The sequence below is a fragment of the Lissotriton vulgaris genome, chromosome 12 (assembly GCF_964263255.1).
Source record: "Lissotriton vulgaris chromosome 12, aLisVul1.2, whole genome shotgun sequence".
NCBI lineage: Eukaryota > Metazoa > Chordata > Amphibia > Caudata > Salamandridae > Lissotriton > Lissotriton vulgaris.
The window spans coordinates 788,373,044-788,385,053 of NC_141700.1; the positions used below are offsets into that span (position 1 = coordinate 788,373,044).

The 12,010-nt window shown below is 48.0% G+C and overlaps 1 protein-coding gene across 1 annotated transcript in view; it reads left to right on the top strand.

Moving 5' to 3' along the window:
- The window catches only part of ACTL6B (actin like 6B), a 212,195-nt gene that overhangs the window by 193,987 nt on the left and 6,198 nt on the right, over positions 1–12,010 (top strand). The window contains exon 13 of the mRNA XM_086946186.1: positions 2,212–2,298. Coding sequence (XP_086802312.1) covers positions 2,212–2,298 — 87 coding nt within the window. The remainder of the gene's footprint in view (positions 1–2,211; positions 2,299–12,010) is intronic.

Consider the following 12,010-nt stretch of genomic DNA (forward strand, 5'->3'; position numbering starts at 1 on the left):
GTGTGTGTGTGCCTGTGTGCCCCTGTGTCTCTGCTAGCTCTGGAATAGCAGGCGGTGTTGGAGGTCAGCACTGAAGCGCAGAGGCAGGGTTGTTGCAGGGTTGGGTTAGGGTGCACTGCAAAGAGGCGATGCAGAGGGAATGTATGGATGAGACTTGAAGAGCTGCCTGGGGCCGAGGAACATAGTGGCAGGGAGTGATATAGTTCAAGATTCAGGTGCATTGGAAGAGCTGCCTATGGGTCACAGACCTGGAATAGCAGGGGGCTGCAGGTCATGACTGGGGAACATTGGAAGAGCTGCCTGCGAGTCAAACACCTAGAATAGCAGGGGGACTGCAGATCGGGACTCAGGTGCATTGGAAGAGCTGCCTGAGGGGTCCTGTAACAGAAGGCAGTGATTCAGGTCAGTGCGGAGATGCATTGGAAGAGCTGTCTGAAAGTTACAGGACTGTAATGGCAGAGAGTGCAGCCAGCATGTCAATAAGGGCACAGAAGAGGTTCTTGAGGTGGAACCGAGGAGCTGATAGACTCTCTTTATGCGGGATTCTCCAAGCGACCACTTCAGATAACTTTAGCAGGACCAAGATGGGCTGCATCTGCCAGGGGTTGGGTGAGTGATGGGCTGCATCTGCCAGGGATTGGGTGAGTGATGGGCTGCATCTGCTAGGGGTTGGTTGAGTGATGGGCTGCATCTTCCAGGGGTTGGGTGAGTAATGGGCTGCATCTGCTAGGGGTTGGGTGAGTGATGGGCTGCATCTGACAGGTGCTGGATGTGTGATGGGCTGCATCTGCCAGGGATTGGGTGAGTGATGTGCTGCATCTGCCAGGGATTGTGTCAGTGATGGGCTGCATCTGCTAGGGGTTGGGTGAGTGATGGGATGCATCTGACAGGTGCTAGGTGTGTGATGTGCTGCATCTGCCAGGGATTGCGCGAGTGATGGGCTGCATCTCCCAGTGGTTGGGTGAGTGATGGGCTGCATCTGCCAGGGATTGGGTGAGTGAATGGCTGCATCTGCCTGGGATTGCGTGAGTGATGGGCTGCATCTGCTAGGGGTTGGGTGAGTGATGGGATGCATCTGACAGGTGCTGGGTGTGTGATGTGCTGCATCTGCCAGGGATTGCGTGAGTGATGGGCTGCATCTCCCAGTGGTTGGGTGAGTGATGGGCTGCATCTGCCAGGGATTGGGTGAGTGATGGGCTGCATCTGCCAGGGATTGCGTGAGTGATGGGCTGCATCTGCTAGGGGTTGGGTGAGTGATGGGATGCATCCGACAGGTGCTGGGTGTGTGATGTGCTGCATCTGCGAGGGATTGTGTGAGTGATGGGCTGCATCTCCCAGTGGTTGGGTGAGTGATGGGCTGCATCTGCCAGGGATTGGGTGAGTGATGGGCTGCATCTGCCAGGGATTGGGTAAGTGATGGGCTGCAGCTGCCAGGAGTTGGGTGAGTGATGGGATGCATCTGCCAGGGGTTGGGTGAGTGATGGGCTGCATCTGCCAGGGATTGGGTGAGTGATGGGCTGCATCTGCCAGGGGTTGGGTGAGTGGTGGCCTGCAGCTGCCAGGAGTTGGGTGAGTGATGGGATGCATCTGCCAGGGGTTGGGTGAGTGATGGGCTGCATCTGCCAGGGGTTAGTTGAGTGATGGGCTGCATCTGCCAGGGATTGGGTGAGTGATGGGCTGCATCTGCCAGGGGTTAGTTGAGTGATGGGCTGCAGCTGCCAGGAGTTGGGTGAGTGATGGGATGCATCTGCCAGGGGTTGGGTGAGTGGTGGTCTGCAGCTGCCAGGGGTTGGGTGAGTGATGTGCTGCATCTGCCAGGGGTTGGTTGAGTGATGGGCTGCATCTCCCAGTGGTTGGGTGAGTGATGAGCTGCATCTGCCAGGGGTTAGTTGAGTGATGGGCTGGTCTTCAAGTCTCTCCTCCTGTCTAGTCATCCTGGAGGCAGTGAGCTGTAGGGACTCTGGAAGCAGTTATTATACACACTTTCGGATTCCAGGGTCCACTGTGTCTTTTATTTCGATTCTCTCTCTGTTATTGTCTTGAGCTAGATTGACCTGAGTGACTCTACCTGCTGCTAAAGCACCAGGAAACCCAGATGGGGTGGCTGTTGGCGCAATTTAAGCTCCTTATCATAACATAACATAACTGGGTGTTTTTTGCTGTGCATTGCCCCGTACCCGGTTAATCTCTGCCTTCTCTCTGTCCCTGTAGAGCATGCGCCTGAAGTTGATCGCAAGTAACAGCACCATGGAGCGGCGGTTCAGCCCTTGGGTGGGCGGCTCCATCCTGGCCTCACTTGTAAGTACCATCATCCTGTGGGATGTGTGTGTCTATGTCTGCTCTGGAATAGCAAGAGGTCTTGGAGGTCAGCATCACGGTGTCCTGCTGATTCCTAGCACAAGGGGTCACCGTGTTGGGTGAAGCTCACAGAGTCTGCTGTGTCCTTCACCTTGAAGGAAAGTGCTGTGCAAGCTCCAATTAATCCCCTGCTGCCACCTTTCACTTTGGTTTTAGTTCTTCAAAGCGCTATATAAGGAGTCAAATCACTGGTGCTCTGTGGGGTTCCATCCCCTGGGCCACGAGAGCTCACTTCGGATGCCCGTTAACACCCCGGCCTAAAAGTTAATGTATAGAGCCCAGGAGCACACAGTGGACATTGCATAGCGTAGGAAAGCTGTGTTGACTATGCAGTGAATATTTAGCAACATTTTTTACATCAAGCCCATTAGCAGCCAGGTAGAGGGGTCAAGATTCCCCTACGCGCCCCATTTTTTCAAGGCCCTGCAGTCAGGTTACATCATCTGCATATTTTGAAGCAAGCCTGTCCTATTTATCAATGACGTTGCGGACATTACCAGTAGATGGCGCCACATGTTGGATCTGCCATCTATTCTCTATCACAGCTGGACATTTTTTAGACTTCAAAACAAGTCCTTTTCCTTTGGGGGCCCCATTTGAGTTTGTTGCCTCGGACCCAGAGAAAACGTTTGATATGTCTGTTTGTCATCACGTGATGTTAGGTCCAGTGATTGGTAGTGTTCTGCCTGATGCTCCCTGGACAACCCATTCCTCAACTCTCCCTGCTGCGTTCTCCCCATTTAACACTCCTATGATTCAATCTCTGCCCCATTCTACTCTTCTAAGTCTCATTCCCTACACGACTCATCCCGATGTACCTACTCGCTCCAATTAATCTCTCTATTCCACCCGTTGCTGCACTGCACAGCCCTCTCCTACACATCTTACCACTTCTATCTCCGATCCCCGCACATTCAAACAATTAATCAATCAATCAATTGGGGATTTTTGAAGTGCGCTACTTACCCGTGAGGGTCTCAAGGCGCTGGGGGGTGAGTTGTGCAGCTCCGATTCAACCAAAGAGCCAGGTTTTGAGGCTCTTCCTGAAGGTTTGCAGAGTGGGGGAGCGTCTGATGTTGAGCGGGAGCTCGTTCCAGGTCTTTGCCTTGATGTAGGCTTGGTAGTTTGGTCTGCCCTGTTCCCATGATGCACTGGGCCAGGGACAGACTGATTTGCATATAGCCAGGTTCTGAGCTGGGATGGTGCAGTGAGCTAAAAAACGGTGATGGATCAAGCCCTGATCTTTGGACTGGGTAAGAGTGGTCTGCTTAATTCAGACACTCTGTTCATCACCACCCCCTTTTCTGAATCGTTGATGTAGGAGAAGGCTCTTCCACCTGCTCTGGCTCTGCGGATGTGTGAGGTTTCACAAGGACGAGGTTGGTGGACCAGAGGTTTCTTTTGGGTGCGTGGAAGGAGACTCTCTCGTTGAGATATTGGGGTCCAGTGTTGTGGAGGGATTTGAAGGTGTGAGTGAGTAGCTTGAAGGTCACTCTCTTCTCTATGGGGAAACCAGTGGAGGCCTTGTAGGTGCTGGGTGATGTGCTTGTGTCGAGGGATGCCGAGGACGAGCCTGGCGGTGGTGTTCTGGATGGTCTGGGAGCACATTCTTCCTACTATGGCACCCACCCCTGCTTCCTCTCTTCCCAGCCCTTACTTATCTGCCTCCTGTTCATCCACTGACCGCGCTGCACCCCTTCACTGCAGTACAAATGCAGCAGTCACCTTAGCTGGCGCACCACTGCCACCGCTCGCCTTCCACCTATTATCCTAATATCTACTCTCTCACTGCTGCCGTTGGATCACCTAGTGGTTCTCCCACAAATACCAATCTTGCTTCACAGATTTCAATCTCATCACAACAAGTCAGTTAAACATATCTCCTGAACTCATCCCCATGCGGATGAATTCTCTGACTATACCTCCCCTCCCTCCTCGCCCGAGCTTCTAGCCTCTCTGACTCTTCCATCAAAAATAATTGACTTCTTATCACAGTTTGTCAACGCTCATCCTTATTGTTCACACTCAACTGCTGTACACCCCTAGTGCTCTCTCCCTGATGAACAATCCTTGGGGCGTCAATCTACCTAGAAGCAACTGTGAACTTCGACCGAACAGAACGTCTGCCGCACTGGAGGGTGAGGATCTTAGTCAACTTATTAAAAGCTACGGCAACTTTAACTTAACCATCAAACCTACCCATAACCGGGCTCAAAACAACTACTCCATCGCAATCGTCCAGAACCACAGACCTCCCCAATCATACCTTCCAACCAGGGACATGGATCTTACCATCCTCATTCAGGTACCCACTTAACGCACAAACTGTCCTGTCTCAAAGACCACTTACTCAGCTCTACGATGCGTTCTAAATAATTGCTGATCCGCAGAAACACTGAAGCATGACACTCGCAAGAGTGTGTGAGGGCACTCATTTCTAAAGGAGAAATTCCCCCATCGTCATCAGACTGGAAGCACAGGTAGAGACCTTTTACTAACTCATGTGCTATGTAACCAAGTAGGGTATACCTTTCCCTCTTAGGAACAGTTACCAACCAGTGAGTACATGTCAGTTCTTGGGAGCAATGGTACTGGACCTACCTTTTCTTTAACGCTTCCTGTCCCTCCCTCTCTTAGTGTTAAGTACAATTGTCAATACCCAGAACGTTTTTTTCGATGCATAAAACACAGTCATCTTTAATGTATTCTTCCCCCTCATCAGAGTCGGTTCCGTACAAAATGCATTTGACAGAGGTCTTACTTGATGTCCTTCTACACATTTTGCCCATATGTCCTACAACACCACAATATGTACACTTTGTCCTAAACGCAGGGCAATATCTGTCATTAGCCATATGTGTGAGAGCAGCGTATCAATAACAACCAGGGCGCCTCTCATTGACAAATTTGTTAGGTGCAGAATAACTCTTAACTGGTTTCTTGATGCTTTTGCTCTCCACAATGGGAGTATATGTGTTACCCCCAACACTTTAATCTGACACTTAACATGCAGTTGAGCTACTGTCATTCTCTTTCTTAGCTGCTACCACACACCTTTTGGACATTTCAGCTTTCTTTACAACGGCTATTATTCCATTAAGTGGAGCATCCCCACATACCCACAACTTTTCTTGTACATTAGTATTGATTGCATGCCTTATAATCTGATCACGGATAAATTCATCATGAAGATACCCAAACTTGCAATGAATAGCTAATTTCTTAAGTGCTGCAACATAATCCTCCACACTTTCAGTTTTAACCTGCTTTCTTTGAAAGAAATGGTGCCTGTCAATAGCTGCACATACAACGGGTTGGTAATGACTTTCAAGATCTTCTAAGACATGTTGGAAAACATCATAGTCATCAGCATTCCTGGGTTTCTTAACTATCTCACTATACACTCTTAGCCCTTCGGGGCCCAAATTATGCAATACATTTTTTTTCCTTCTCTCCTCATCACCCTCCTCTTCAATGGCAGACAAATAGTCCAAGAAATAACACTTCCAATATGCCCACTTCATAGCCGGTTCTCCTGGTTTGGGCAGAAAAGTAACAGGATTTGTCAGGGAGAATGTTTGCGCACACATGTTTAGGAATGCAAAGACTTGTGGTATACTATGCAGTAACTGTTAAGTTAATTTCCTACCCAAGTTCAGTAAGTATGTACCTCAAAACACAACACATAAGGTTAAAATCTGAACAACTGTGAAGAGTGAGGAGTAGATGCAAAGTCTGTAAAGTTAGAAAAGTCCTACAACTTCCGCTTCAGATCCTGGGGGTGGAATGCAGGCTAATTTCGCATGAAAATTCCTACTATGCTGGAAGGTGTGCTCATCACCGTGCAATAGTGGCGCCAGATATATATTGCTTATGGTGTGTGCATCACCGAGTAAGGATTAAACAAGACGAGCACAGCTTGAAGGGTTGAGTGAAGAATACCCAAAGGATTTTATAACATGTCGCTTTTTGGCACTTGGAGGTGTGCGCATCACCATGTGGAGGCAGCGCAGCAGTCATTCGAAATGATTGTACAAAATGGCTGCCCTCCTAAGATACTTGCCACAAAATGGCCGCTGAAGACTTCATAAATGTGAAGAGAATGTTCTGACTGTAAGTTATGTGAGCTGAGACTGTGCCGATGAGGTTCAATTCAGGAAGTCTGAAGAGAGAAGTACAGTCATGCAACATTAAGGTGATATCCTGCCGATTTCCTGACAGCCGACAACTGTTGATGAAGTATGTGACAGGAATATAAACTGGCTGCCGGTAACCGGTGTGACGTAACACAAGGTTCTGACAGGAATTCAGTGAGAAGGTGGCGGGAATTTCAAATTTAATCTCTTCACAATGTCTGCCGCTCAATTTTATATGACTGGCGCGCAAGCGCTGACAGAAATTCAATTGTATGAGAATGGGAATCCCAAACGTAACCTCTCCTCAAGGCTTGGCATACGAAAGTATTAGGTTCTCAATACCCCGAAACTACCGCTCTCCCTCTCCGAGTAATTGAAATTGACAGAAACAGCGACGTAAGAAAAAAAGTCTATAAATGCAATAGCGGTTTAGAGATGGGTACCTTGAGACTTTTAGGTGCTGAAAACAGGATTCCACTTGCATACGTTTCCCGACGACTTTCATTCACAATGCATCAAAGTCTTGCAAATTTTCAATGTACAGAATTGCTTTGGCTCCATTCGTAAAAGGGTTCACTTGTCGCCAAATTGTAGTATCTTTCACCCGCGTCATCCATCGGCAATGCATTGTGGATGCACTGACGTGGGGAAAGACACCATTTTGTATTGCCTCCTGTAAGTTGCTCTCTCTCCCTCTCCAATAAAGCACATACTGCTTATCGCTCCATGTGGACCTTCACTTCATTCGTGTTCACTGTGTGTGCACGTGTGATACTACAGGTCGGTTCTTTCCCCAATCCTGTTTAATCTATATCTTTAACCTCTTGACAAGAATTTTATAACATCTGGTCTTCTTTATTATCACAATGTGGGTGATGCCCAGATCGACCTGAAGATGTGATTCCCTGAAGACATGTCTCTTCTCCTCCACTCTCAACAATGTTAAAAATTGATGTCCATCCACCACTTAAACTCATTCCAACAAAAACTGAATGTCTACTGATCTCACCAAAACAATCATGGGCGGCATTTGAGGCTAGTTGTGGTAACTCACTCACCTCGAGGTCTCCCTAGAGCATATCTAGCTCCTCTGAGAGCGTGCTGCACGCTTCTGCCAGCTATGTGACAGTCCGCAGGAAATTCACCCACATCTCTCCCCTTCTCTGCTCCCTTCTACGGCCCCCTGTCGATGCACAAGCCAGTTTAAGACGGCAAGCATTACTCATTAAGTCCTCCACAACTGATCCCCTCCCCCCCGACGTGATTGGAAAACTTGGTCTCTGTATCTCAACGAGGGTCTGGAAATGCTGAGTGCCTCCTGCTCAAACCTCTGACCTTCAGGCAAGACCCTCCATTCTCTGGGGGAGCGACAAGGCGTTGGGGCTCCTTCCCTCCAGCCCTTCGCACAGCCTCGTGTCTGTTCACATTCGAAAGAGAGCTCAACTCCCCATATTTGAGAGACACTTTGGGTAAAGTGGGGGTCGTTGCATCTCCTGTGTTGACTTGATCTGTTTGCTCTCTCAGGTACTTGCTGCTAGTTTAATATGATGGTTAGCTAACTGCTTCTTAACCCCTAACGTCCATGCTGATAAGAACTGCTCGCTCGATGTTTTCCTGGTGCTACTAACTTGTTTACGATGGGTTTTAACCAGATTGTACATTATTGTAAAGCACCTCAGTGCCTGTGGGCCAAGTCTTTGCTGTATAAAAAAAACACAATGTGTACGATGGTCCCAATAAATCTGTAGGTTGTACGTTCCCCATAGAAGTAGCAGCCTACACCAGTAGTGTTGTCAAGTATGGAAAGGGAGGGCCTCACCCGGAAGGACTTCGCGTCTACTTAAACTTGTCAGAGTGGTGGTGGTGCATACAAAACATGGCTTTGTAAGATAGACATAAATATGCTGCCGTTCACACTTTGACCACAAGGTGTCACCAAATACCAGGAAACCCATAGGAAATGCACCTCCTAAGATTTGTCAAGCAGCATGCAGTGTTACAAGACATTCTTATAAAACCTTGACGTCTGCGGGACACCCCAGTGACCGCACAGTGTCACCAGAGACTGCCAAACAGAGAGAGCACAGCCATGCTCGCCTCCACCTCTCTGGGGTTAATAAAGACAGTAAACCCTCACGTGATTCATGTCAAACGCCCATCCCGCTCAAAGGGCTTCACTGTCCGCTTTCTTCTCATGGAAATCAGATGGCAGCTGAGCTGTTTTCATCTCCGAGGCACATGAGTTGGTTGCGTCCAAAATCAAGCATTGGCAAAGCCAGTCGGTCGGACCTTTGCTACACTGCGATGTAAAGTTTTGTAAATATTTTTGGAACTATTAACAATATTGTAACTCATAAAAAAGTTAAAATGCCACCAATCACATTTGGTGTGCATGTGTTTGGAAAAAAAAAAAAGTTAAGTAAAAAATGATCCAGGACAAACAAAAATAAAAAGTGGAAGCAGTGATTGGCCCGCCAGCCCTGGCAGCGAGTGGAGTGCACTGCTTTTTAAGTGGCTGTGCAACAGCAAAGTGTCATCACTTACAGTGCAGGAAGCGACAGCTGAGGTGGGTTGATTCTTTGCCAAGGCGCTATACTGTGGTTGAGAGACGCAGAATAGGAATAACACAGTTATATCCTGCCTATATACTTATGTTTCTCCCATGTCACCTGGCTCCTCACTGCTCAGCCCGTGTGAGAGTTCTGCATGGAATGTTGGTGTAATGGAGATGATTGGAATGTGTGGGGGCCTGTGAGGGGAGGGGTGACAGGTGGAGTGTGGGCTGAGCAGCAGGCAGGCAGCTCCTGGTGGGGCTGCATTACATGGAAGCTAACCTCTAACTAAGACCAGGACCTGGGCGTAGTTCACATAGTTTTGCTGCACGGAACTCCGCGAAGTACAAAAAAACTCCACGGAGTTCTGCAAGTGGCGGAGGACAGTGAGAACTGCAGTTCGCGCTGGTCTTTCTGCCTCCCGGGTGGAAATTCTACCCGAGCAGCAGCTCGTGCTCACGAACTTACCATTCGTGATCGAGTGCGGGCAAACAACTCTGCGGCACTCCGCGAGCTTCGCAAAGCGCGGAGTGCAGAAAACTCTTCAAACTCAGCGAACAGAGCGGAGTTCACCGCCCAGGCCTAACTAAGACCTAATAAAGAAACTACAAAGATACAACTCGGCTACGTCTTGTACATCACAAAACACTTGAAGGTCCAGTTGATGAGCAGGACTGGCTGAAAGACCCTGTACATCTATACTGTTAATATGACCTTTTTTGGAAAACATGAAGCTGGCGAGACAGTTAAAGGTGTCTATTGGCCAGTCCTAAAGACCCAAATGTACCTTATTCAGCCATATACTGGTTGGCCTCATGAAAGCATCTGTAAACATTTTGATTATCAACCGTGCGGGGAGTCCGCACGTCTCATGATGACGTCACCCTATGCACACAATGTGCAGAGCTCAAACTATGGCACAGCTGCAGAAAGGAGCATTTACTCTCCAGGTTTTCTTTGGTGGGACTGACACCAACCTCAGGGCACACATGGGCCTGTGCAATCAATGTAGTTTGGTATTCTCTCTTTCCTCAGCTTTAAGAAATTGTACTTCACTGCTGAGCTTCTGTAAGGGTCTGAAAACCTTGCTATTTTAGTTTACCGCTTCAGAAATGTACGTTACTGTGCGCCGGGAAACCCTTTGGGGTATCTGTGCACATTAAACAAATTACATAATAATAAACACAGGTCTGTATTATTTTCCTATGAGTAAATACAGGAGTGTCACTTGTTTGCCGCGTATGATTTCACTTCCATAAGTGAGTGAAGGGAACAGTTTAGCATTCATCACTTTTTGTTTGGGGCTGAATGTAGCCCCTGTAATGGTGATACCAGTCTGAGGAATCCTGTCGTCAGTGCAACTTTTGACTTTTAGCTGGCTGTGCACAGAAAACGAGCATCTTGAGTCAGCTATGGCTCCCAAGGGTTGACACATAGTTTTGTGTGAGTCTGTTCGTTAATACACCATATTTAATTCCTAAAGTTGATACAGTCACCTCACCCGACAATGTATCTGCTCTTCGTCCAGAGAAGAGCACATTGTCACAGACTCCGTTCGCGAGTGGAGACCTCAGCACCGTTTGACGTCCACTCCGGATTACTGGAAGTGTTGCCATAGCAATGGCTGATTGTGCGCTAAATAAATGCTGAATCATAACATAAAAAGGAGAGAATTGTTTCTAGCCATCTAAGCCTAATGCTCACACCTGCTGCTACTGGGACCCACCACTCTCTCCTGTTGCGCAGTTTATTGGGAGAATCCTAAAATCCCACGTGGCCTACTTTGTGGCCTTTTCCCCACGTCTGGACTGCACCCCTGGTGAGAGGGAAGGCTTGCACGGTCTGACCGTCACCCCTCTTTGAGTGACAGATGAGTGTCGCTGCAGCCAGCACCATCCCAAGCTTCATCCACTGACCTGTGGTGCTCTCAGGGCTTCAAGTGGGCTGGTTCCTACCGGTGCTCAGCACCGGCTGTTCTACAAAACGACATGCTGAGACGGTTCCCAATCGGGCTTCAATTTTTCCCCTTACCCTGAGGGTGAACAAAAAACATTAACCCTGCATCAGTACCACTCTTCACTGCTTTTGATGTAACTTCAAAGAGACTCGTTATAGTTATTTCACAGTCTCATCATCTCAGAACTGAAGCATTTTTAAAATTCTATACCACTATGCCGTAGTTGTTGCTTATTTATCTAATGCAACTAACAAACAATGGCAAAGCCAATAGTCCTGGCTTGTTGAAGGTATGATGCTACTTGCTGTATTGTATATCTGGATGCAATGACAGAAGCAGCAAAATACCAGTTGGGCGCATCACTGTGCTAAGCCCACAGTTTTAGCTTAGGTGTTATTAAACCACGCCCTTAATTACATCGGCCACGCCCCTTTGAGAGACTCCCACACCCCTAGTTTTTTCATCCCACTTAATGCCCTGGGTGCGCTCGTATTCAGCGGGAGCCAGAGAGGCGCTACGGTGGCTCTATACCCCCTACTATGCATGGAGGAGCCGCAGAATTGAGTGGAAGGGCCAGTCAGTGGGGGAGGGGCCTTAACACCCCTCCTGCCTAAGGCTAGGAGCTTTACCAAGAAAATCACCTCATAATTTCAAAAACAACATACATTTCAGAGTGTTTTTTCACAAAATATTTTACAAAACTGATTTTAAAACAAATATTTCCACATGCAGTTCCCATAAGACATAAATGCTCATTTTATAAGATGTGTAGGTGAAGTCTGAATCCGGCTCCAGGAAGTCCTCGTAGATGTGAGTTGAGCAAGGAATATACTTAGTCATGGTTCACCTCCGTGCCTGCACAGTCTAATCTACAACTAATAAAGACATGCAGCACGCCACACTTTAGATTTTTATTGTCACTGATTATTAGATTTTAATTGCAATGAAGCTATCACCACAATATTCACTGGGGTTTCCTTCTATGCGTGCCCGGGAGTCTCTGGCAC